The sequence below is a fragment of the Enoplosus armatus genome, chromosome 24 (assembly GCF_043641665.1).
Source record: "Enoplosus armatus isolate fEnoArm2 chromosome 24, fEnoArm2.hap1, whole genome shotgun sequence".
Classification (NCBI taxonomy): Eukaryota; Metazoa; Chordata; class Actinopteri; order Centrarchiformes; family Enoplosidae; genus Enoplosus; species Enoplosus armatus.
Window position 1 is genome coordinate 5,849,068 of NC_092203.1, and position 27,861 is coordinate 5,876,928.

At 44.3% G+C, this 27,861-nt stretch overlaps 1 protein-coding gene across 1 annotated transcript in view; it reads left to right on the forward strand.

The window, feature by feature from the left end:
• The window catches only part of pard3ba (par-3 family cell polarity regulator beta a), a 136,398-nt gene that overhangs the window by 44,999 nt on the left and 63,538 nt on the right, over positions 1–27,861 (forward strand). Inside the window, exons 9-18 of the mRNA XM_070930426.1 lie at positions 617–1,092; positions 2,889–3,028; positions 3,542–3,670; positions 10,657–10,842; positions 13,632–13,793; positions 15,044–15,130; positions 20,617–20,749; positions 22,019–22,166; positions 23,176–23,285; positions 27,480–27,524. Coding sequence (XP_070786527.1) covers positions 617–1,092; positions 2,889–3,028; positions 3,542–3,670; positions 10,657–10,842; positions 13,632–13,793; positions 15,044–15,130; positions 20,617–20,749; positions 22,019–22,166; positions 23,176–23,285; positions 27,480–27,524 — 1,616 coding nt within the window. The remainder of the gene's footprint in view (positions 1–616; positions 1,093–2,888; positions 3,029–3,541; positions 3,671–10,656; positions 10,843–13,631; positions 13,794–15,043; positions 15,131–20,616; positions 20,750–22,018; positions 22,167–23,175; positions 23,286–27,479; positions 27,525–27,861) is intronic.

Below are 27,861 nucleotides of genomic sequence, written 5' to 3' on the forward strand. Positions count from 1 at the left end.
GAAAAATAACATTTTCTTTGTTTGTGTGTGTGTACTCCCACTCACCCTGCTACCATTGTAGCGATACCTCACCTGTCACTCAGTGTGCTTCCTCTATCAGCCAAAGACAAATCCTTCTCATTCTCTGCCTTTTCTTATCTCACCGCCACATCTACTCTCACAGAAGAGTGTAAGTGCATGTGTCTCTTTCCTTCTCAGCACACACACCTACAGCCTCGCGTCCCCATTCTTTCTCTATTTTCTCCGTCCTCTCTGTGGTGGAGCTGAATAGGTCCATTTAACTGCATCCCACTGTGTTGTCTGTGTTGCGTGAATGTTGTGCTGATAGTAGTCTATTAACGCTGCAATAGGAGCCTGCTGCAAGGTGTCCCCCATCTGATAGGGACCACAGTATCCCAAACCAGCTGGAAGAGCCACTCCGTGCTTGATCCAAGTTGAAATACAGCTCCATTAACAACGCAGTCACCCTCCTTGTTCTGTGCTCTCCAACTGTCTGTGTTAGGTTAGAGTGATCATGGCTTCAGTCAGATGTCTTTCTCTGAGTTTCTCACTCTCAGTCACATATATCAAAGACAAAAATGTGAATATTGCTAATTTCCTCAATTTCTGTCCTCAGGTCACAGGAAGTGTTCCGCCAGGCCATGAGCTCCTCCTCAGTGCGCCTGGAGGTCCTCCCCGCGGCCAGCAAGCCGCGCTATGAGAAGAGCCTGATAGGTCAGCTTTTCACTGTGGATGGCAAAGACCCCTCTGCCAAAACAAAGAGTCCGATGGTGGTCCGCGCTAAAACCGACTCCCTACCAGGACCCAAACAAGATATCAAACAGAGCACTAAACTAGAAGTGAGGCGACCAGACGCGCGTGCCAAGACCCCAGAGCCAACTGCGATAATCCCAAGACCAGTGGAGCTCCAGCCTGGGCATGGCTCCTTGGAGAGAGTCTCTCCCTCACTTCCAGCCAGGGCAGCGAGCTCCTCCCCGACACCAAGGACCCGCAGCCAGAGCCCCCTAGCCAGTAAGAGCCCTGTCATGCCCGGCCTGGCCAACCTTACCAACAGGAAGGGTGGCAAGAAATTGAAAATTGACCTGAAGAAAGGTAAATGTGCAGCTGAATTCCCACTTCATTCTCTTTTGTATCAGTAATTCCTGATTATTGGGTAAAAATTAAAGGGAACACATCAAGATTAATTTACTCCTCATGGGAAGCACCACAAGGAGGTTTAACAGGTCTGGATGCTAATTCCTCACCAGCACATGGATTTTTTTGAATTATTGATTTTCTCAGATTTCAGGCAAGGAAGCAGTCCTAGATACAGCTCTGGGCCACTGAACGCAATTTTAGTCCACACTGAAAGTAACATTCCATTGTGAGGATATTTTTCATGTTTTATCTTGCGGGATAACCTTACATACCCAGACTGAATCAGTCTGGCTTCCCAGTCGCCTTATCTCTTATCCCTCTAAAACACATCAGTGCTGGAGCACCGATATGTCGATAGCACAGTAATAGGTTTGTAGGACTGTGAATAGGCTCTGTTCTAGCAACCTGTAGTGTTATGAGGCATTGAAAGGATAGCTGTAATTGGGCTACATGCACACAGCCACACACACACACACACACACACACACTCACTACAGGTACCCAGAAGATACCCAGATGAAAGGATAGAAGAAATTGGGCTCCACACTCTCCAGCGCCAGCTCAAAGCCCCATTCACCGTTTTATTGTTAGTTTCTTTCTGTTCCCAGCACCTTTTCATCCCTCCCATTTTCTTCTCCTTTTCCCTCCATCCCTCTTTTGTTTGATTTTTTCCCCCCTGTCTCCCTTTATCCCTTTCACTTGATGCAAGATCAGAGCAGAGGATATTATGGGGTCTCTAACACCCTCTCCCTTGGCAACAGGCTCTTTCTCCCCATGATTGACAGGCGGCGAGGTTTAGGTGCGCTAATGTAGGGCAGGCAGAGGCTTAGCTTGGAGACCAGATAGCATCGCTCACCGCCTTTAGTATGCCACGCTGGCTTTGCTCTCCCTGCACACACACACATACAGACACACACACACCGAGCGTGGCACATTTCACTCATGGCTTGGGGCTTGTGAGGCCGTGAAAAAAGGGAGAGGGTGGAGGCTCTGGGCGTTGATGGCTCATGCGTGTGTGTGGCCTAAGAAACACACACACACACACACACACACACACACACACACACACACACTTGTAAATGTATACACACAGATAAACGTAGGCTCACACCCACAAGGAAAATCTTTGTGGAAATCACATTGCATCCCCAGGGAGGGAAGCTAGAGAAGGGAATAATATCTCTCCAGCTCTTCTCTCTCTCTCTCTCTCTCTCTCTCTCTCTCTCTCTCTCTCTCTCTCTCTCTCTCTCTCTCTCTCTCTCTCTCTCTCTCTCTCTCTCCCCCACCTTCCTTCCATCTCTCTTTCCCCCTCCTCCGTCCTCCCCCACCTTCCTTCCATCTTCTCCCTCTACTTCCCTTCATCAGCCACCGTTCGGCCTGCTCACACGTGAAATTAAAGGCAGAGTCTGTCTAATCCGGCTAGGAGAGAAGCCTTCTCCCGGCGGCTCAGAGGCTGAGCCAGGCAGCAAACTCCCAGAGGAAAACAGGCACTTAAACAGTAGTTAATGTGGAGGAAGATGCTAAAACCGCAGGCTGGGTTCAGTGTTCAGGAGAGGATGAGAGACGGAAAACTGTGGAGAGTGGAGAAGGATCAAGAAAGGAGAAAGGTGACAGAGTAGGATGACAAGAGGGAAAAGTCAATTAAAACAAATTTAGAAAGTCATAAAATTCATAATCAAGTCAAATCTTGCTTGCAGGGAAATTGGTGTCTCTTAATGCATGCTGTGACGCAGACCACTTTGTTCCCGCAGGCGCTGAGGGTCTGGGCTTCACCGTGGTAACCCGGGACTCCTCGGCCCACGGGCCAGGGCCAATCCTGGTGAAGAACATCCTGCCACGTGGCGCAGCAGTCAAAGATGGCCGCCTGCAACCTGGAGACCTCATCCTGGAGGTAAGGCAGACATCAGCTTGTTGAAAACCAACAGCCATGTAAAGCCTCTGAACAGGAGCAGCATCATCAGCAGTAGCAGGAGCTCTGTGGCACACCTGCTGGTGGAACTGAGTTATTGCATTTTACTGAGGAAATGTCCACATTTTAGGATGATCTTATCCAGAATTACACATCATAATAAATATACATTTCTAGATCGCATAAATAGTCCCTTTGAAAGTTGTGGTGGAGGCAGAAATCTCAAAGAATAAATCTCACACAAATCTCACATCTCAGATAAATAAAACAAATCATTATGAGTATGTGAGAAAATATGTCGTTTCTTTTGTATTTTGAGGTGAAATGATTCTCAAAACACAAAAGCATCTCTGTCTGATCTGCCACAAGTGTAGTTCGATACGTGTTAGTGGAGCACTGCCAGTGGATAATACACTTCACTTTAATCTACTCCGGTGTGTGTGTGTGTGTGTGTGTGTGTGTGTGTGTGTTTTCTCTTTTGTTGTGTGTGTGTAGGTGAACGGAGTAGACATGGCAGGCCGTAGCCAGGAGGAGCTCGTGGCCATGCTGCGCAGCACCAAGCAGGGAGAGAGTGTGTGTGTGGTGGTGGCGCGTCAGGAGGACATCTTCCTGCCTCGGGAACTGGTAAGAGAGTGTGAAGACACAAAAACACAGCATCCATGTCCTTACGCAGCCTGCTGAACCTCCACACAGTGTCCCCTCTCTCTTCTTCTTTGGTCTGTCAGTCATTTCTGCTGTCCTTGTTCAGCATTTGTCTTCCCTGGTGGTCTCTTCAACCCCCTCTCTCTTTTTTTCCCCTTCGCATTGTGTCATTTCTTCCTTTTTCTCTTTCAAAGGAGCAAACCTCTTTATGTCGATGCCCTTTTGCCTACAAACGCCACACACGGATGCACACACAGACACACCCAGAGCACGCTCCGGCCTTCCTGTCCCACTCTAGTTTGTTGACATAGCGATGTCGGAGGAAGTCACACACACAAGCCACGCCGGCCCCGCAGGAAGCGTGTGAGCGTGTCCGCGCATGTTGACACGCCGTGGGTGTTAAGTGACCGCTTACCTGCAGCGGCTGACGTGGGATCAGAGGTCAGCGCCAGTGCTGTGAAACTGACACAGTCTGACTGTGCCTCACAGGGGACGTTTTATCAATAAACACACCCTTTTAAACACATATACACACAGCCAGGTGGCCCCATGAAAGTCACCCGCTCTCTGTAAATGATGTTTTCGCTCGTGCGCTTCTCCTCTCTCCCCTCTGTCCTCTGCGGTTATTCTGAATATTCCCGTTCGTTACTTCAAAGAGCTCTGAGAAAGACGCGCAGGGCTTTGTAGTGACTGATGCATATTCACACCTTGAGTGGCTGCGCACACACTCTTCCACACAAACTCCTAAACACCTAGTCCTTGATAAAAACTTGAACACCAGTGCTCTCTCATACACACACATGCGTGCACAGACGAACACATCACACAGTCTTTAAACAGCCAAGTTACTGCTTCCGAAAATAGTTTGCCCTCATTAATGGTCCAGCAGTCTTGGCATAACAAGTGCACTTTGAAGAGCCTCTCCAGTCTTCATCTAACACTTGCTTGTATTTGTGCATTAGAGACTTAAAGAGGGAAGAGGAGGGGAGGGGGGGGGGTGGCAGAATGAGAGAGAGCTTTCACTCCTGTCTCTGTCGAGACTGTTGAAGTTGTTGGTGCCCCGTGAGATCTGGCCCTTATCTCCAGCACAGTCCTCCACCTCAAAGACGGTTTGATGTCCCCTAAGCACACACACACACAGACACACACACACACACACACACACACACACACACACACAGGCACTCTAGAGGTTTCAGCGTCATTGAATTTAGATGTGCAGACCCTCAGAAAGCAAACGATTACATAAACACACAGATGCAGAAACTGCCACAGAGAAGAAGTACATCATTAAAAGTAGCCAAATGAGCACATGCAAACACACACACACACACACACACACACACACACACACACACACACACACACACTAGGCAACAAGCACACCCAACAGAAGAAAGATGTGGCTACACGACTGCTTCTACAGTAAACACATTCCCACCTCTCCAAAATCTACACCCTGCTGCAAAATCCAAACCAAGAAGGAATCTTTCTCTGTCTTCCCTCTTTCTCCTCCCTCGCCAGTTTTAATTGCTCCACTCTTTCTCCCGCTGCTCTCAAGTAGTAAATTGTTGTGGAAATTTATGTGTAGCACTAGGAAGGAGCGCCTCGCAACGATTCGGTCGGACAAAAGATGTAATGATGATGGAGACGCATTAAGTCGACGTGGCCATCTGCCTCTCCCATCGACGGAAAATGTTTGTGTGTAGGTGTCTATCTGCATGCCTGTGTGCGTGCCTGACTTAGTGTGGGCGCTCATGAATATTTATTAATGTTTTAGGGGCTGTAATATCTTGTAAAAACTGCCTTTGTGTATCCACAGAACTATGGTGATATTTGTTAAAGATAACTATCGGATGCAGATCAGCAGTTCATTATCGCAGTTTTACATTCAGGAGCTGCTGAGATTAATTGGCTGAATTACAATTCTTTGTTTTCCTTGAGTAAGTAGGGGTTGTTTACCTACTTTATTCCTGACTGTGCCTGCAGGTGGTGCAGCAGTAAAGACCCCTGCCTCTATTCTATGGTTTAATCCTCAAAAGGCCTCTCCTGTGTCTCACCTATCCAGCGTTTCTATAAATGCTTATTACGTTTTTTGGCCCATGTACCACCTACAAAAATCTTGAAAACAGGTTAAGATGTGGTTAACACAGCTCTATTGGATAAACCTGATTACTTGGTCATAATTTTTACACACACACACACACACACACACACACACACACACACGGGTATGGGCATGACAAAGAATTCAGGGAAGGTATCAGTCACAGCCATATAGAGGGATGAAAAGAAAGATCATTACTCACAGTGGTGTGTCCAAAATAATTAAATCCAACGTCTGACTAAACCTGAAACTGACACCAAAATAAATAACTCTAAGGAAGTTGGCTCTCTCAGCTGAACAGTAGACTATTTGTAAAATTCAGACACATTTGCACTGTAAGGAAAAAGTGTGTGCTCCCACTACTGATCCCGCTCTCACAGCTTTGTTACTCCAACAAAAAATGAAAAGAAAACAACCTCTGCGGGCTACAGCATCTTATGTCACTATTAGACTTAAAAATATGCCAGTTTTGGCTTAAATCATGGCAGTTGGAAGGGGAGAAATCTCATTGTTGGTGTGTAAACAGGGCTTTTACAGAGACCCATATCCTGTTTTAGCCTCCTACTCATGTGCATGTAAAGTGATCAATGGGTTTGAGCGCTCCTGTCCCTAAAAGATCTTACAACATACAACTCCAAATTCTGCTCGTAACATTTAGCAACTGTTGCTCATTAAGAGCTATTTATTATGCGATTAGAAAAGTCAGGGCATCACCAAAGTTATTAAAATTCATCCTGAGGGGGACATGAATGTGTGTACCAAATTTCATGACGATCCATCCAAAATTAGTCTGGATATTTCAGTCGGGACCAAAGCGGTGGAACGACCGACCAGCCAACATTACCATCCCTAGAGCTCTGCAGCTAGCATGGCTAAAAATAAGTGATGAAGGAGGGAATCTACAACCACTGACGGCTACATGTGCTGCACTGATATCAGCAGAAATACTCTCAGAAATGCACAGTAATGCTTGACTGAGGGACACAGGAAGATTAGAGATCAGCTCAGTTCAACAACAGGGTTCAATGTTTTGCCAAAGGACACTTCAGCAGAGCAGCTACTTGCTGACACAGCAGTTTGAAGGCAGGTCATCTGGTTAAAAGGCTAGTTTCTGTCCTCACTGCACCACCCTGCTGCCAAACTACAAGATTTATATTCTCTGCTCCAACATTCATACTGTCTTTTTTTTTCTCCCTTGCACAAGTAAAGTCGACTTTTAGAGGAACTAGCTGAACTGCTGATTGATTAGTTTCAATAGAGAAGACATTGATGTTTCATGAGCTGCGTGTGGTTCTGTGAAAGCACTTGGCAGTGCTGGGAGGCATACTGGTCTCTTTCAGTCAAAAGACCAACTATAAAGCCTGTGAATTAGCCTCATTATTAGGATACAAAAGGACGATGATTCTCTACCCCGTCTCCTGTACTCTCACACACTCTCTAAGTAATTAAAAAGTGATAACTAATCACAGTTTCATTCCTGTCAGCGTTTCTGCGTCTCCAACGCTCAGCGCTCTCATTATTTCGCGGGGCTTCGTTTTGTTTCAGGGCGGAGATTAGAGACATGCTTTGTGATGTGGAGAGGTTTTTTTGGGCGGGTGGGTGTTTCGGCAGGAGCGTGATATGTGTGTCTGCAGCAGAATTATGAGTTTGCCAAGGACAGGATGCGGAGGTCACTCTGCACATGGTTGACCCTCAGTTGCCAGCAAGCCTAGGCCAGTTCACAGGAAAAGGGGGTCGTCAGGCAGAAAGTGACTTTGCTGTGTTGTTGTCTCCTCAGTCAGCTTGTCCTCCTGTCTGTCTTTTTTTTTATTTGTCGTCCATCCCGCTCTTCCTCTCCATCCTTTTTCTCTTTCTGTCAGTCTGTTTTAGAGCTGAAGCTTTCACTTCTTGGCTTTTCATTATTATCCTCCCTCCTCCTCCAACATCCCCGAATTATCCCTCAATCAGTCATTTTGCCTTCCTTTCTCTTCGTTGTGAGGTAAAGGTGTAAAGCGGCAAAGAGGCAGACATTAAGGCGATTAATTGGCAGCTCCATCGTCGCCGCCGAGCGCGGCGAGATCTCATCTTAATTGAATGTCGCTCTCACCGCTAATCCCACCGCTTTGAAACTCCCCATTTAGAAATCCTCAGCGACAAAAGGCTCTGTGTGTAATCGCTGTGTATCACCCCCTCCTCACCACCCACCCTGGGGTAAGAAAAAGCTCCTTTTTGTCTCCCCATTTGGGTGTTGAAGAGGGTGGTCTCTCTCCTGGCTAAAAGCTTGTTAAAGAGCCATTGCTGAGGGCTAACAGCGGAGGGAGGAGGGGTCGCAGAGCGGAGCCAAGGGGTCTCAGCCACCCTGGGGACGCAATCTGCCCCCAAGGAAAGGGCATTAAAGGGGATATTGGAGTGTGTGAGTGTGTCTGTCTGCATTTGGACCTCCACTGAGATCCTGTTGGTTGTGTAAATGGATTGAAATCAGCAGTGAGGTACAACAGATAAACATGTTCACTTTGTGCAACTTCACGTTTTCTTAACTTTCCAGTATGTTGGTTTCTTCCCAGAGCCTTCAGAGCCTGCTGCGCTCTGAGTTGGCCACCTTCACCTTGTGTGTTATTGCAGCTAGATCACAGAGGTATTTAAAACCTCCCAGGTTGCCATCTAAGTCCTCTCAAGTGTCTCTCAAGCAGGAAGTAGCGGATTGTCTTTGTAATTCCTCTGGTTTCGAGTAACAGCACTCTGAAATGCCTTGTTGATAAAAATAAGCCCTGACTGAAAGTCATGTATTATACTGAAATAGAAACTAGATTCCATGACTTTTGACGGCAGCGCTTTGCTTGATTTATCTTGTTATCGTCATATCCATAACTGAATATGAGTAGAGAATGATATGCAACCAAGGTTCCTGGTCAGACCAGAACCAGGAACATCCCGGTACACGGTCAGCACCTCAACCTATAGGCCACCAGGGTGCCCCATAGGTGTTTTATATGTTCATTCATTTATAAGGTTTCCTATGTCTATAAACCCGTCCAAACCTTAATCATAGTTGTGGAAATCAGTAATTTGAATCATTTTTGTGAAGGTTGTATATGCTTTGTACGGTACCGACAAATGATGTCGCCTTGTATCTCGTATCTGTCGGGCTCTAATTAATAGGCTCTCAGCCGTCATCTATTTTAAATCCAAAGTGAAAGCAGTGACTGGATCAGTGTGTTACAGTTCCTCAGGATTTTCTCTACTCTGATGCAGACGACCTTCCAGGTTTGGCTCTCTTACCTTTACTCGGGTTGAGAGCTCTGACTCACACGTTGGAAGTGAGTATCCCTCCCGGCTTTAAGGCTTTAACAGGCTGTTGTTTTAATTAAGCACCTAGACGAAGCGGCACAGAGCAGTGCTGACAGAGGGAGACAGAATCTAGGGGCTGGAGGATCATAGCGCGGTTGAGAGTGAGCTCCTATAGTCATGAATTTTGCAAAATTACACTGGAGGCCATGTTTGACTCCCACATCCTTCAACATTGTGGCATGATGAGAGAGGAAATGTGAACATGGATTCCTGATTCAGTGGCAGGCAAGGTGCCTGATGTAAGGCTCCCGCAATCCTGGTACGGGTACTCAGATCTTTAAAGCTGTGACAACTGGTATGGCGGATATAATGTATATGCATATTCCTTCAAAATCCACTTTGACATTTTCTTACTTCGAGTGGCTGCTGTCCTGAATTTGAATGAGCTACCTTTTAGTCTCAACCAGAGCAAAGAAGAGCAGAAAACAAAGATGTGGGAACATTTGCACACACACACCCTCTTAACCTTCCATCTCTCCTCTTTAAAGAAAAATAAGGCTTGGGAGTGAAGTGTTGTTGAGGCGCCTCCCCTCCGCAGGCCCTCTTCCCCTGGGTGACTGAACCTGGCATGTTTTTCCCGCTCTCCATTTTGCCATCCTCTAATGACAGACATTTTCCTTTTCTCTTCTGTTGCCTTTTGTCCCCCCCCCCTCATATCTTATTTTCAGAGCAATGCCGCCGCCACGGTCATTTTCTTCACATTAAATAGCAGTGGGTGAGTTGGGTGGGTGGGTGAAAGATGAAGAGAGAGACCTGTAGAAAGTAGAGATGGAACGGGAGTCTGGGGAGAAAGAGAAATTGAGAAAGAGGGAGAGGAGAGGCGGGGGAGGGAGAAACGTACAGTAAGATTGAGAGATTAGGATGAAATGTAAAGAGTGAGGAGGGGGAGTGTGAACGAGAGTAGCGGGTGTACCTCAGGGATGGGTTATTACTTTTAAATGCTCCTCTGCGCCTCCATCCTCTTCCCTCCTCCCCCCTCTTCTTTCCTCCCCCTTCCTCCCCCACTGTGCTCCAGGAGGAGGTATGAAAAGGTTATTATGTTTCCTTTAGAAATGGCTCGCTCTCCGTCTGTGCCTTTCATCTCCAAATGGAATAACCTCTCTACAGTAGCTTTCTTCTTTTTCTCACTACACCTTCATCTCTCTTTCCAGTACACAGCACCTGCTCCTCTCCTCCTTTTTTCCTTTCTCTTACTCTGTTTCTTTTTTCTTCCCCCGCAGCCTTCTTCCATCTGACTCTTTAATCCGTTTCTCTTCTCACTCCGTTTTTTTTCTTCTGGTTTCTGGTGTTGAGTATAATCAGTGTGGTGCACGTGGAGCATGCATTATCAGTCAGTGCATTAGATGTGGTGTTGCTGCCTCAATCGTCAGCGATCATACACAGCAGTTATTATGTAAAGAAGGTATTAGGTGTGTGTATGAACAGGCTTTACCTGTCTAGAATGTAGCTTTTTACATAACATTTCAAGAGAAGTCTGAACTTGGGTAAAAGTCTTAAATACTTAATACTTAATACTTCTTTTTCTGTCTGTCAGAAAGGTGAAGAGGGTGGCAGTCTGCTGTTGGAGGACGGCAGGGAGCAGCTGATGTACGAGATCCCCCTCAATGAATCGGGTTCGGCCGGCCTTGGGGTCAGCCTGAAGGGCAACAAGTCCAGAGAGACCGGAGAGGACCTGGGCATCTTCATTAAGTCCATCATCCATGGAGGGGCCGCTTACAAGGTAGAGGATCCTCATCTGCGGGGCCTTTAGCAGCCACTTTTTGGAGGCCTCCTGCATCCCTCTGTGTAAAAAAACAAACAAAAAATGTAGATAAAATATGTCACAACCTGTTTAAAAGGAGAAAAATATACATGGTATGGCCCTTTAATGCAAAAATGCCACAGCAGTTACTGCTTGACACCAAAGATGAAATGGTGTCCTTAAAATCTGTAAAAATACATCAAACATGACGAACATGAAACATTGCAGGAGCATTTTGAGAGCCACACTGAGTTTCTTCTGACTTTATCTAATCAGGGGTTCTTTGAATTATTGTTTTATCCAGAGCCACCACTCCAACCAGGACCTGTTTTTGTGTTTGAAGCTTAGGAGTGTTTTTGATCTTTTTGTTTTTCTTCTTTTTCCCCACCTCATTGTATTTGTCCGCACTCTTTCCCCTTCTCTATGATGTCTTTCTCCTTTGTTTCCTCTCATCTCCTCTTCCTTTGCGCTTCTCGCCTCTTCATCTCATTTCCTGTCTTTCTCCGAGGCCACAACCCCTCCCTCTGCTCGCCTCCCCTAGACCTTTTGACTCCCATTGACCCCGAGTGGCCTCGTCACGTCAGCGCTGCAGCCGCCTTATCTATATCACTCAGTGCTCACTTCAAGTTGTGAGTGCATCTGGAAAAGAGAAACATCCCGTTTCAGCACTTTGGAGATTCCTCCACTTGGCCTCAATATCTGCCCCCCCCTCACATGTCACAACTCCGCGCGCTCCTCGTCGCTGCTCCCAGATCTGCGCTGCGCGATGAGGAGGCACAGAGATGAGTGTGGCGTTGCAGATAAACGGCTGGTTTGGGATCGGCGCGGCCAGACAGCGGCTCCCCGAAGTGCCTTCAGAAGTAGTTTTCCGACAGCTGCCGACGCGGATAGCGCTCCGACAGAATGGCCTCGTAAGATCTCCGGCTGGCTGCGAAACAGGTTTCTGGGACAAGATACCACATAACAGGAAGAAAGACATGAAGGAGGAGAGACGGACAGTAGCGAGGGAGGGAGGAAGCCCATTGAAAGAAGACAGCGAGTGAACGAGTGCGAGAAGGGAGGGAATCTAAGAGGGAAGAAATGAGCGGTATCGAACAATAGAGAAATGTAAAGAGGCGGAATAAGAGGAGAAAAAGAAGATTGAAAAGTGGAGACACTCAGCAGGAACACAATACATAAGGGGGTGTGTGTGTCTGTGTGTGTCTGTGTGTGTGTCTCCTCTTCAATGTTGATGCATGCTAATGAAAAGCAGCTAAGGGGCCTGATGAGACTTTTGCAGTGCCAGACCAGTACAGAGGAGGGAACCCGGGCGTCCCCTGAGTCTGACACACACACACACACACACACACATGAACACACGCAGACACATCACACACACAATCACACAGCAGGGCAAAAAAAAAAGAGGGAGGAGACGAGGAAGAGTCATGGAGAGATCTAACCTATTTCCATTAAAGAGTTTTGGCTGCTGTCGCGGCCCGGGGCCTCAATTATATCAAAAAAATCTTCTTTGACTTTATCCCTGATCCTGTCATACGATCATTTCAAAGAGGACGCCAAAGAAAACAAATTAAAATTACATGTAGCATGCTGCCGCTGCTTACATGGAGAATGAAGATATTAATAGGCAATATCACAGACACCCGCTGATTTCGGCACAAGCATCAATTTTTGATGAAATCCCTGGATTTGATGCGGGCGTGTGTGTGTGTGTGTGTGTCTGTGTCTGTGTGTGTGCGCATGCTTGTGTGGTGCCATCCCAGTCTGCATTTGGGGTCAGCCCGGGCGGTGCCTTGTTAATGAGATGGGGTCAAAGGGCAGGGCTGACCATAATGGGCCGATCATGACACACACACACACACACACACACACACACACACACACACACACACACACACACACACAAAGAGTCTTTAGTGTGTTTGTGTGTCTCAAAGTATCTTCATCTTTATTGTCCTTTTTTTTTTTGCTCTCTGCATTGCTTTCCTCATTTAACCCCCCCCCTTCTCTCTCTCTCTTTAACTCTCTCTCTTTAAATCTCTCTCTCTCTTTCTCTCTCTCTCTTCCTCACTCATCTTCTCTCTCTCCCTCTCTCTCTCTCTCTCTCCCTCCCTCCAGGGCACTATTCTGTGTTGCCTCTATGAGAGGCTGCTATTTAAAACACTTAGAAGTGATTTAGTGCCCACAGAGGCTATTCCATTAGCTGCTCTATGTATTTATCATGGCTCTCCCACTCAGTAGATTGCTAACTCCACAATTTTCTTGCCTTCCCCCTTCTTCCATTTTCTACTCTACTTTCTCTCTCTCTCTCTCGCGCACACACACACACACACACACACACACACACACACACACACACACACACACACACACACTCATTTCACACCTCTCCCAATTTCTGTTCTTCTTTATTCTCCTCTCTTAAAACTTTATTAGTGACCAGCCATGTGTTTTTTTTATGTAAGATTTGCGCTCTGTTCTCTCTTTAATATAATTATATAATTAATAATTATAATTATTAATATTATTTTTTATACACTATCACAAGTGATGTGAAAAAAAAGAAGTTCTTCAAAATATTGTTTTTGCTGCATTTCCCGTGCAACTAGTTTAGATCAAATTTAATTGAAATGTTGCCTTTATTTTGAAAATCTCATCAGTTTGGTACTTCTACCAGTAACTCATAGTTGTAGCAAATTCTCCTCATGCTGACTTTAGGTGGTTTGTTCTTTAATTGAAATAACGTCACGGCCATCCTCTCCCAACAGGACGGTCGCTTGAGCGTAAACGACCAGATGATCGCAGTAAACGGTGAGTCGCTGCTCGGACGCTCCAACCACGCTGCCATGGAGACGCTGAGACGTTCCATGTCGTCAGAGGGAAACACTAGGGGCACCATCCAGCTCGTAGTGCTCCGACCGCCCGGACAGGTACAGCAGATATAACCTACTTTAAACATTTGTGGAATATCATGGATTTCTGAGTGGTGTATTCCCTGCAGGCAAAGTTGTATGTGTGTATTAGTGTATTTTACAACATGTCTTACATTTTGTTGGAGGATTTCAAGCTCGCTGAATTGGAAATCAGACTCTTGCTATTTGTAAAAACAACATTAACATAAGGGAATGACATTTTGAGGTCATGGAAGTGTTCAAGCATCATTTTGGAAAGTCTGGGAAAAGGCAGGGAGGTTTACAGTACATCAGTGTGTTGGCAGGAACCATGGCAGCTATATCTTCTTACAGTTCTGCAGAAATCAATTGAAATAGTAAAATAGTACCTTGTTAATAACATCAAAATGCAATGTTCAAATTCAAAGTGCAGCAAAGTGTCGTCTTAACTTGAGAAATCTTCCCTGTTAATATGAAATATTTCTGTTATTTACTCCAGTTCCCTCCTTTTGAAGGAGGATATTCGGTGAATATCGGCCGCATGTTAAAAATTTTAGATTCCCCGAGTTTGGTTAGAGGAATTTGGTTACATGAAACATTTAAAGATGCTCATGCATTATGAAATCTTTTGCACAGCCTGGTATGTTCAAAGATCATTCATAAGTAGCTGCCAGAGTTTTGACAGAAAAATCAATGACACACATCATCCACATTAGGATCATTTCTCTCCCCCATTATGATAATTCAAGGCTCACAGTAAAGATGCTCTACTGGACACACTGTAAGCAGATGACCTACATGCGTGTCGGCAATATGAAATCAGGGTGAAGCACTTTATCATCTCTCTACAAACCTAATTTAGCTGATTTTAGAGTGATATAGATGGTGTTGCTTTTTTTCTTTTCCCAGTATTCAAAGACACCTCAGTCCGTTTACCCAGTTCATGCCTCAATGTAAACACAGCTGGATAAGAATAATGAAAACATTGAAATAAAGGCTCCCTTTGTAACAGTGACTGTCATGCTGGATGAGTGTTAAGTTTTATTCTCTGTCAGTTTTCCTGGATGAGTAGGAGATTTTACAGTTTTATGATTAAGTTCTTTATCATGGAGAAGCGGTTAACAGTTCTGTTTCTTATTCCAGAGCCCTTTGATAAGTCATGTGGCTGTTAACTGACACAAGAATGGCTGTTGTAAAGGAAGACAACACTCAGGAAACAACAGAACAGTCTTATATCCAAGACAGTTTATTTGTTTCTTTTCCTTTTTCTCCAAAATCTTTTTCTACAGATGGGCAGTGCCAACCCTGCACCAAGCTCGGCTACAAATGGGTCCGCCACCCATCAATCGAACACCCAAACTGGCTCCAGCAATCAGGTACGAGCGGGTGACGCCTTCCACCAGCAGCAGCCGCCCCCGCCTCGCCGCTCCTCGTCCCTCCTCCCCACACTGAGGAGGCGAGCGTCAGAGCCACTGCCCCACAGCCACAGGCAGCGTTACACACAGAGGCCAGGGGAGACGCACACCAGATACACTTATGGTTTCAGCCAAAGGGAGAGGTGTAGCGGTTACGCATTCGGCTTCACACAAAGGAATATTGAGTACAGTGATGATGAGGCGGGGTATGCTCAAAATGATGTATACAGGCCAGCTACGAGGTACGAGTTTGGTTTTGTCCCTCACAGCCAGACACTGACCGGCTTCAACAGACCCACAGAGGGAAACTTTAACAGGGAAAGCTATGATTATGGATACACACATGGACACGCACGTAGCCGACCGCTTGCAGACATGCAGCGCCACGCTGCGCTCGATAACACACACCGTCACACATTCAATGACGCTCAGGGCAACACACGTGGCCGCAAGTCCAGGCACGCATGCAGCCGCACACTGGACGCCATCCAGGGTAGCAGTTACACTGAAAACATCAGAGCGATGGCAGGGCAGATGTACGGAGACCCCCCCACACACAGCAGGATACCCACCCCCAGTCTGAACAGAAACACACACAGGTCTGCAGACAGATACTTAGACACACACTCGCACAACTACGCGCACAACCAGGCTCTCACCAGACACCACCACCTCCGGTTCTCTGGTGGACTCTGACACAGTATGTGTGTGTGCATGTGTGTGTGTGAGAGTGTACATGCAGGCTACAATGCAAAAGGGGTGCAAGTGACATCTGGGCGTCGAACAAGAACGTCGAATAAGAACATTATTGAGCTCTTGCAGGTGGTTCAAAGAGCGCATTTGTAATCATAAAATAGAAAAATGAGGAAAAACCAAAAGACTCAATTAAATTAATGCACAAAGTAATTTATGCACTTAATATATAAAAATGCTTAAGAATTAAATCCCTGTAAAATCATGAATGGTTCCTATGTTATATTTTTAATGAAATTATGAAGAAAATGTCACTTTTTCCTCTTTAGCACCAAATCCTTGATGTGTAAATACAGTAAGTTTTTAGTGATCAATGATGTGGAAGCATATTAATTTGGTTGAAAGCTTTTCCCTTCGCCAACACCACTAACTGTCACAGCATTAACGTTCAGCTCTCTTTAAAATATTACCCATAAACTCAGCGAAATACTAAATTCTTCACTGTGTACAGCCTCTTTTCTGTCACATTGGTTTTAACTCACTAAACTTAGTTGCAACTCTGATTATATTTTCATAGTTTCTCTTCAAACAACTGGCTTGTCTGTAAAGTCTTAATCTACTCTTTCCTGTTTTGTCTTTTTGTATAAAGTTTTATATTAACTTTTCCTTTTTATTTTCCATTTATTTTTTTAAGGGAATGTACTCTTGCTTTTCTGTCTCACCTGCCTGTTTCTCCTCTGTTAAATAAAGCTAATCTGAAGCCTCCTGCATGCCTGTCTGTTTGTTTCTGTGTTGGGTTTTCAGCAGCTGCCTTCTCCTTTGCTCCTCTCCCTTTGTATTAAATGATGTTTGGGTCCCTGTTCCCTCTGTTTTGGCCTTCTGTGCACTCTTCTTTTTTTCTGCATTTTCTTTATCCTTTGTCACTCACTCCAAGTAGAAACCAGGATGTTTCATAAGGAAACATTAAGTTAAGTCACAAGTCATTCTTTGAACCTAAATGTTCCAAATTTGTAAATGAATACTCACACCAAGAGTCACACATTCACTGCCATATAGGGTATAATGAACACATTTCAGGAACACCTAATGAAACCTGACACAAGAGAAGAGTAAGTATTCATGAATGCTCCACGTAGCTGTGAACACACTCCTTTTCAGATGTGATAAATGTGATAAAAATCAGACTGCATGGAATGTGTTAACCTTTGCTTATTTTTACCTCGTTCTCTTTTGTGTGTTATAGTGCTGTTGTTAAAAAAAACAGTTTGCATAAATGTCCCCCCAAAAAAATTTATTCCCTGGTGGTAAATGTGTGAGCAACATTAGAATCACAAAGTCACACAAGAACGCTTGAAAAGCCGCACAAATTCCCGGATGGACAGACTGATGAAGATATCAAGCACGACAGATGGTGAAAAATTGCTGTTTTTTTTAGTTAAGTCTGTCTGTTCAGCTCCATGTTGAACCATGACTGATTACTTCAAAAGCTTATAAAGATGTTTCACGCAGTTAAAGCAGATGCGTAGGGATAATGTGTGTGTGAGGGAGGGTTAGTGGGTTGACTACCATTGACCTGCCCATTGTGGCATTTACATCTCATCTACACCATACTCCCATCAGTGTGCATGTGTGTGTGTTAGTCATGCAAGCCTGCGGATAAATGCTATCAAACCCAGTTCAAAGTTCAGTATATATCTGCACAGTCCTTCTCCTGTCGTCACTAAACAGCCAGTCTGGTGACATCGTGGGGCAGCGTGGTAAAACAAACGCTCCCTAAAGCAAAACTCCCTGAGCCCCTCAGCGTCCCTCCTCTCTTTCACTGTCTCTGTCTGGAGCTCGTTTTCCATTAGGAGATCCATCATGTCAGTCGTTTTCCATCAAAGTATTTTTTATCCATGCTAGAGGTGTGGCTGTCGGGATGTCAGTCAGTTTGTCTGCTAATTAGCAAATGCTAGAATGCTAACATACTAAACTGATGGTAAACACGCTAAACATTATACATGCTAAACATGTGTCATTGTGAGCATGTTAGCATGCTGAAGTTAGCATTTCGCAGCCTCACAGAGCGTATTGCCAGGCCGTAGACTCTTAGTCTTGTGTAGAAATGACATAATGCTGCTCCCATGCTGATTGGTGTATTTAGATATTGGTTTGTTAATGTCAACCGATATCAACCAATCCTTGAAAGAAAGATTTCTTAAATCAGATAGACAGGATTTTCTTTTCTTTTTGCAGACAAGAAGCCTTTTCATTCGCTTGTACAGGGGATCGAAAGTCACATCTTAATTTTGGCAAACGTTTTAAAAACATTTTCACAGACTTTGCTGAGATGACAGCTTGTCTCTCTCTGTCTTCATTTTCTCACTCTTGGTCATACTGGAAGATTTTTGACTGCAACAAATAACATCCCTCATAATACAGCAGAAAGATCAATAGTTAAACTATGGGAGACTCATGCACAGCAAAGAGATATACATGATATTAGAAACAGACGTTGAAAAAAACAACAACAATTTTCTGTTTCCTTTCTTTTGCTCTCCATCCCGAGCTGAGTGATATGTGGGTGGGAAGGGTGACACAGTAGGGTGAGGCAGGGCTAAGCCTCTCAGAAGCCTATTGTATGCAGCTGTAGGTTGGGGCTGGCTGGATAGATGGACCCCCCCACCCCCCCCGTTCACGTATTGTTGTGGGATTAAGATATCTGACTGCCTGTCTGACTGCTTCAAAAGCCTGGGGCGAGTCGTCAGTTTGTGGAGGCTGAGGGATGCATGGATGCATGGATGGATGGAGGGATGGATGGATGGATGGATGGATGGATGGATGGATGGATGGAGGGAGGGCTATGCTGTGATTCATGTGTCACTGGCACATGCAGAAGAGCTGTCAGAACTTTGTGTGCAAATGCATCCGACGCACATATATGAGCTCAAAGTGATTGACAGCCATGATGTAGTGACATATTAACATGTATGGTAGCTACTAATGATACCCCAGGGACTCCATGACATTGTGAATACACCCCACCCAAAGCTTTGATATGACGAAGATATTGGAACACCTTTCATTATTGTACACTGTGTCTAAGGATGATTTTTTTGTCATGCTTAAATAAGTGTATGTGTGTCTGTTTTTGCTCATTGTGTGTGTGTGTGTGTGTGTGTGTGTGTGTGTGTGTGTGTGTGTGTGTGTGTGTGTGTGTGTGTGTGTGTGTGTGTGTGTGTGTGTGTGTGTGTGTGTGTGTGTGTGACAGCTGTAGCTCCCATCGCTTTGACCAGAAAAGGCTTCTTTCATCCTCCACCAGCACCGGCACCAACACTCCTAGTCCCTATCTCCATCTGTGGGGTGGGGGTCCTTTGTAGTGCTGGATGGCAGTTCGATAACATGTCTGTCAGTGCTCTGAGGATTATCTTAATTACTGTGTTTCCAATTGTGCACATGAAGAGAATCACCATTTTTTTGAACAGTGTTGAAACCAGTTTTCAAAAGGACTGCCAAAGGCGTATCAATATATTTATATATATATATATATATATATATACATCCTTTCCTTGTAATCATTTTATTCATGTAACACACATTCCACTATAAGAAATCTTCTTCTTTCTTGACGAAAGATTTCATATCTTAAAATTGTCAACTTCCTCTAACGAAGGTAAAAAACCCAAGATATTCAGGTACAGTGCTGTATGTACAATGGCTGACTTGAGACCTTGTTCCTCCTATAAGAGCATTCTCCTACTAAATGTCTGGCTGTCATTAAGTGAAAGGAACTTTTTTGTCCGAATGGATGACAAATTTCTCTCTCAATTATGATCAACTTGACTATTTTGTGGTATTTTATTCATCACCCATGTCTATTCAAAATCCTCAGAGGATTGTTCTAAATCTGCTCCTGTTTCCTCAAAGCTCTGTTCCCGTATCACCATCTGAGGTGAATCATAATTGATTGGATGCGAGATGTGACTATAATACTACAAATTTAATGTAAAATCCTCCTTTTTTGTAGAGTAGACGTATGTTGCACTAAACTGCAATTGCTCTCTCCCCAAGAAAAGTCAAGATTGACTTTTTTTGCTTTCATCAGACGTGAATCTACCTGTAATATTAATGCAGAACAGATCCAGGATACATAATGAAAATCTTTGATAGTGGCTAATACAGTACTGTAGATAAGACAGTTTTCCGTTGATGTGTAGCAGCCACACATCAACTATTTCCCCTGAAATATTGCGATACAAGACGCCCTTCCCTTTGAAGTCCACTTGCAGTCTCGACGGTTAATTCTTATAGTCAGTTGTTTCTTTGTGACACCAGAGAAGATGAATAAACACATGTGATGCATTAAAGTGCAGCATGACTTGCTGTGAGTCCCCTGAATTCGATTTCCCTCCGTGGGTCCATGTCGTGCTGATGATACAGAATGACAAGGACCAAAAATGTCCAATGAATGAGTTCCTTGTCACTCCACATGACTTATGTTCACAGCTCTAAAGCCAGTGTGAACACAACAAGTAGGAAACAACTTGCCTAATATGCCAGAAAAGTGCAGTGGACAAAATTGGCTGATATGTGATAAACAAAAGAAATAAAAAGACATTAGTCCAATCCCGCTGGGTAATAAAATAAATATCTTCTGATGCATGAGGCAACATCATCAATTTTTCATAAATGACATTTTTGGCTTGGATTCGTCCCAGATCTTTGCATATGAGCCCTTAATAACCATTTTCATGTTCTCTCTTCTTTGTTGACAGGAGCCTTGGGGCCACAATGCATACCAGGGGCCCTCAGGACCCTCTAGACATCCAAACACAGAGCCCACCATGAACGGGGCAAGTCACGCTCCGATGGCGACCAACAACTACGCATACAGCAACTCTGGAAGCGGTGAGCACACACACGACAAATCACTATTTGTCCATTTGAACCGTCAGATAGTCAACATTAGGGTTGATTAGGGTTGGAGTGTTTATGTGCTCCTGTTATCTGCGACTGAGTGTGTACACAGTGTGTTTGTGCTTATATACGTGTGTGTTTGCCATCACTGCACAGCATGACACCCAGCCAAGGCTCCTGATGTTGTTGTGGGGCTCTTTTTCATGCCATTGTAGCAGCATCTTATAGCACTGCATTACCAAATTGTCCAAGCTCCGTCTTTATATCTCTTTTCACTCTCTGCCCTGCATATTTATAGCGGGAGAAAGGGAAGTCATTAACTATGTTTTTCCAAACGCGACGCTTGCTTTTCATGTGCAGAAGATCTGACCTTGGAATCATTACGCTGATGAAACGGCTTCTAAGTGAGCCAGATTAGCATACAGGGTATTGTGCGGCATGTGTGCTGTCGTGTTAAAAAAGACTAACAAACTGTTTTAAATTCATTCTTTATCTCTCTTCTTTGTCTCCCCCTCCCTCACCCCCTGGGATGCTGGAGATGCTTTTCTCGCTGAGACTCTGTCAGCTCTCCATCAGACTGGAGTGGCAGTACAGTTACACATATTTTGTGTGTGTGTTTGGGGGGGTTCAACAAAAAGGCTTTACAGTGGGGAAAAGATGCGCTCCCGGGGTTTACAGTTTATGGAAATGTTGTCTGAAGAGTTGCAAGGAAGTTGGAACGCAGCTTTTGTATGGAAATGATTATTTTGTGTGTGTTTTGCTTGAATGTGGATTGTGTGTTTTGTGTGTGTGTTTTTTTAATGTAAAGCGAATGCTTTCGAAATGTCTGACCTTGCTAAGCTCTGTATTGACAGTATTGATCCTCACATGAAGGACACACTGGTTTTCATTATGTCTAGTGTTTAAATATCCCTCTTTATGCAGCGTCTTGTCACAACTGATTACTGTAGATAATGAACAATATCTAGAAATATAAAACATTTAAGACCGGATATCAAAGTGTACACATGTGTTCAGTATTCATGTCCCTTTTATTGCCTTAAGGACTGACAATAGAGTCAGTGCAGGAAGCTTTACTTTTGATATTGTAGCCAGCAAAATCAAGGTAAAAGCTAAAAAAACAAAATAAAAAAAATGAAAATGTGTTAAAATTAACAAAAAAGTAAACACCTTGTCTGTGTTCCAAGTTTTCTTTGATTCCACACTGATGAACAAAATCCGTGTTTTTCTTGCCCGCTGGATTGTTGTGTTTCTCCTCAGCTCCGTATCCTGCTGCGACCGCCAATGGCAGCTACGGTCACTACGGCAACAGCGATGAGGAGTTGGAGGATGGCTTCCCCCCGCCACCCTCCCCCGGCGCTGTGGAGGAAATGAATAGAGACTTGCCACTGACTCCCCCACGCCACAGGTACCCAGACATAACACACACACACACAGAATACAGTACACTGCACCATCAGCTCTCTATGAAACTACACACAGGGCCAGAGTTATTATATTCTAATTACACTCTTAATATGGGCCGCTGTGTTATGAGATAAAGAAGAGCCATTACACTAAATATTACAACTCACATATGCATTATTTAGACTATATAGGCTCTAATTGCAATAGCCTATTTGCATTATGCATAAGTAATTATGGTGATAGCATAATAGAATAAATTCTGTAGGAGTTTGAAGGCTTAGAAAGAGCTATGATACTCCCTGTTAGCATCCTGCTGCACAGCCTGCTATCAACAGCAGCACTCTACACAACAGTGTTTTCTGTTTTTAAACCTTTTTTAACTTCACTTCCAAACAGTTGATTTCATGAGGTTTTAAACATACAGTGTCATCAGTGGGGGTGGGGGGGGGGGGGGTAAAAACGTCTGAAAAATAATCTGAAAACCCTGTGACGGAGACTGTGTTGTTTAGGTAGTACTACTACACTGGCCTCTTTAGTGTGGCAACTTGGCTCTGAAGAATCCTCATCCCCAGTGTAACAGCATCATATGAACTGTAAAACACACCCCATTCAGTTAGTGTGGTCACTGAATGAGTTGTTTACATAAAAGTAAGGGTGTCTTTTGCAAGATTCTGTCAACAGTCTTCTGTTTGAAAATCTGCAGTGTGTGTGTGTGTGTGTGTGTGTGTGTGTGTGTGTGTGTGTGTGTGTGTGTGTGTGTGTAGTACTATCTCATGTGGTCAGAATCTGGCATCAATATACTTGTTTCCCTGTAAGTTTAATGGAGACAGTTCATGCTATTGTTGTACTGAATCATGCCATCTGGAGTGGAGGAAATGATCTGATGTCTGTTCATTTACTCTTCCTTGTTTGGTGGATGTAACCAACAGGTCACTGGCTGCACCGGTTCAAGAGTCAATATTGATCAATTGATTTATAGATGCTAAGTGATTGTGACTGTTGTTTTGCAGCGAGTTTCAGAAGCCCCCCCACATAGCTGCAGATTTCTATGCAGACAGCCAACTGGCCAATGACGTGAACAACACACCTCGCAACAGAGCGTCCAAGAGCATGGACCTTGGTGAGTGCGCGCACACACACACACACACACACACACACACATACACACCCTTCATCAATGAAGGAAGCAGTTATTTTCACCAGTATACGATTGAGTGTATGTTGTCTCAACCTTCACAAACCAGCCCAACATACGAGTCTAATTATGGACCCAGACTACACACACACACACACACACGCAACCACAACAGCGATCACATGCTTCTTATCAGTACACTTCTTTGTTGTGATACGTAGCCCTCCCCTATTATCCCCGGCCCGAGGGGATTTGACCCCCTGAACTCATAAACCCAGGGGCTTTCCAACAAACTGGATGAACACGTCGTCTGGTGTGTGTCTGTGTGTGTCCTTTCCATTTGTGTGTGAATGAAAGGCGTGAGGTTTCCAGTCTCATGGCTTGCTCTGTGTGTGTGTGGTAGGCAAGAAAGAAGGGGCTTATTTCCTCGTATTAACCCCTGATGACCCCTCCTCTCCTCTTTTTCTGTCTCTCTCTCCAATCTTTCATCTTTCTTTATCTCTTTTCTCTTTTTGATACTTTTCTTCAATTTTCTTGTCACCCCTGGCTATTGGGACATGGTCAGTGCTCTCTTTTTATTTCTATTTCCCAGCATTCCCTCCATCTTTGTTTATTTCTTTATTTTTTCCTTTCTGCACTTTTCTTTCTCAACTGAAAGCCGATGAGTTCATTGCTCTTGCTCTCCTCCATCTATCTCTCTTTTTTCTCGGCCGCTCTCTGATTTCCAATCGCGGTTCATTAGGTTCAGTGGATTGGCTTTCTTCCTGCAGCACACGCCTCTGCCACCCAAGCTGATTGGCTTTCATTATGGACAAGGGTGGTCTGCACACGCGGCCGCGCACACACAAACACACGCTCTCTCTGCTCTATCCCACTGAGGACCCACTCCAATACCCGCCGCTATCTGTCTCCCCTCTCTGGCTTCTATCTCCATCTCTGGCCATCCCCCATTTCAATCTGTTTTTTTCTTCTTTTTTTGTGTTGTCTCTCTGCTTCTATTCATCTCTCCAAAGTGCTCCTGGGCTGAAACAAGGTAGTTAGCAGAGCTCTGTGTGTGTGTGTATGTGAGTGTGTACATGTGTAAAGATGGCAGCAGCTCTGAACACATACAGGACCTCAGATGCTGACCCTGTCTGCACATTTTGTATTTAAAGAGCCAAATGCCCCCCCCCCATGAGAGTTTCCCACATGTCAGTCTGTGCGGTCACATGTACGCAAGCTTTAGCCGCACCACAGGGCAGATTAGCTTTTATTAAACACCACTTGACAGATAGAGGTGAGCTTCTTTTATTGACCCTGGATGCCTTAGCAAATAGTCTGTTGACTCAGAGCTTCCACTGACACAGAGAAATCCTGACACACACCGCCCGCCTGCGCCGTGATGAATAGTCGAGTCACTGCTGCTATAGCTGTGCTGAATTTTCTCACCAAAGTGATGTGGATCCTAGAATGATGAATCAGTTTTGTCTGCTGTTCCACAAGTGCCTCAAAGCACCAGAAGATGGGTTTTCACTCTCATTTGCATTCTTTTGCAACTATAACTATTTATAAAAATAAAACACTGTCATGGATAACTTATTCAAGAAAATCTGACAGTAAGTCTGCAAGTAGAGTTTCAGTTTCAGTTTCTGAGCGAGCAATAATGGAAACTAATGCATTTATTAGTCTAAAAAGCTGTGGTCTGCTTTGGAAAATAGTCTGTAGGGATTGGCTTTAAGATGCTCAAAGTGCATTGAAACATCAGACCTTTTAGGGGATTTGTAGCCTATGGACTCCACTTTAGTGTATAGTTACTCAGGCTGAATTAAATAAATTCAACTGACAGAGAACTTTATAAAACTTAAGTGGAGTCATTGAATATAAGGAAGCAGCCCTACCTGGCATCCACTGGAACTTCATGCCATTCACACTCTGACCCTTCCTCACCTTGAAAACGCTGCTTCTAATGCGTCGTTCTGTCGAGTTTCACCACTTCTCATTTGATTTGGCGACACCCGAGGTTACCGTGGTGACAGCAAACACTTGTTGAGCAGTTACTTCAGTCTGTCGCCTGAAACTTCTTCATCTGACAGCTAACCATGGCTGCTCCATCTTGTTCCATTACTCCCTGATCCACTGTCCAAAAAATACAGCGTAGTGCTAACCAATGCGACAAATGCATTGTGTTTCCTGTGGCTTCTTCACAATAAAAGCCACCCTGTTTTTTTTCGCCAGTTGATTGGTTGATTGTTGTTAATGTGAAGCAGCCATTTGCATTAGCAGTAACTTAATACAGCTCTGATACAGACTCCGCTAAACTACTATATGGAGAGATAATTACTGAATGTAAATGCAATGAAGGGCTATTGCAGAAACATTTCTGACCACAAATAGTTTCAAAAATGGGGTTTGATTTCATAAAGATCTCAAGGAAATTACTCAAATTATAACTTCAAGTGGTGTCTGAAATATCAAGCCTCGCATGAACGAAGGAACTAAGAAAATAATGGAAAAAAGTAACGAAGGGGCCATCAAAGTTTGACTTTTCCTTGGACAAATAGGTATTTTATTAGACGTCATTATGCCAGGTTTTAAACAATCCGCTCAGTGTGTCAGAAGTATTCTGTGTGCAATAGACGTACAGTATGGATCCATAAAAGAGCAAATGGGGACCATAGTCCAGGCTTTCATACTGTCAGAGGCCAAGAGGTCAAATGTGGATGTGAAGCAAAACCCATGAAAACAGATCCAACAGTTCCAGCGCGCACACACACACAAACACACACACACACACACACACACACACACACACACACACACAGCTCGACTGACTCTCTGTCTCATTATCTCTCTGTCTCTCTCCCAGTTGTTGGCTGTGTCGGTTTCACCACATCTCTCTACCTCTCTTCATCCATCTCTCTCTGTCTCTGAATCCCACTTTTTTCCCTCACCCTGTCTTCCCTTTACCTCAACTTTCTTGCAACTTTTCGTCTTGTTTTTGATGCTCCCTGTCTGTCTGTCTCTTACACTTAGTCCTACACGTTCTCTCCTTCAGGTGCTCCTCCTCTCTTTCTTTGTCAGTTTTTTATTTTCTCGTTCTAACCTGCAGCTATCCTGCCCTACCTCACTTCCAAATACATGATATGCTTAACAATATACAGTGATACCATGCTTCTGCAGATCTGTATAAATACACTGTCATTATGTAGTTATAACATACATATATAACACAATAAGGTAGCTGACTGGAGGTTAAAAGAGGGTTTGTACATTTTTAGTATTCCACTGTGGCAGGAGGACACACATTCTGGCTGCTGGCCATGCAGACTTTTATCTTTATTCCACAGAAAAGGAAGCTTTTCATTATCTAGCGGGGTCATGTAGCCTGGAAAAGTTTTTTTTCCGAACTTTGAAAGTATTGAGTTTAAAATGTATTTTATCTGGCACATGTGCACAAGAAAGGTATTTCTATTTATATGTCTTGGTTGGCTACAGATGTTTCTTTGCAGGGTTTTATGAAGCGACCTCCTTTGATTTCAGGTTTGCTCTCACTGATTGAGTTTCTTTTTAAAACCTCAGTTTTTCTGACACACCCTATCACCCTGCATCTGTCCCTTCTTGCTCCGTTTCCCCACTGTGTTTCACTTTTTTGTCTCCTCTCTTCCTCTGTCCCTTCAATATTCTCCCTTTCTCTCATTTTCTCTCTCCCTCACCCATCTGTCCGCCGGGAAAATTGACCTCATAAAAAATGAAAAGGATTATTTAAGAGAAATAGCAGCGTAATGAAAACCTATTATTGTATCCCATGGCGCCCCGCCTGTGGTGGCTGCTGCTGGCCGACCGCAATCCTGTTTAGTTAGATTAGGTGGTGGTGGTGGTGGTTGTGGGGGGGTGTTGTTGGGGCTTTCTTCATGTTTTCTTTCACCTCCCTTTATTATTTCCCTCATTGTCTCACCTCTATCTGTTCTCATTTTCTCTCACAATCACAATATCTCTCTTTCTTCTGGTTTTCTTATATTTCTGCTTCTTTTTCATTTCCTCTTTCATTCTGTCTCATTTTGTCCCACACTCGTCCTCCTCTGTCTTATACTTCTGCAGCATGTGCCAGCACCAGCAGATACCATAATAACCATTTACAAAGCTGCTGTATTTCAGTTTGTGTGGCACGTCATAATACGAGCTATTTACTGTGTGTTCCAGTGGCTGACGAGAGCAACATGGGATCACTGGTCGGCCAGAGAAATGGTAAGAGTTTGATATAATCACACATGCATACTCGCAAACAAAAAACACTCCCTTTTCTCCTTTCCTCTCCTTTATTGTCTCCCTCAGTGTAACAGTTAAGTCCATCCACACACAAGAATAAATTAACCTGCTGTGTGAAGATTCTCATTTTCTCTGTTTTATTCTTATCTATTCTCAGACATTTCTTTATTCCTCACTCTCCTTTGCCCCTCCCGCCCCTCCCCTCCCCCGGCTGACAAAGTTGAGTTGTGAAGCACTTAGTGTCTGAGCTCTCGCTGCTTTATAGCCGTCCAGGTCAGCGGGCTCACAGTGCTCAATCCTCACCCAGCTGACAGCA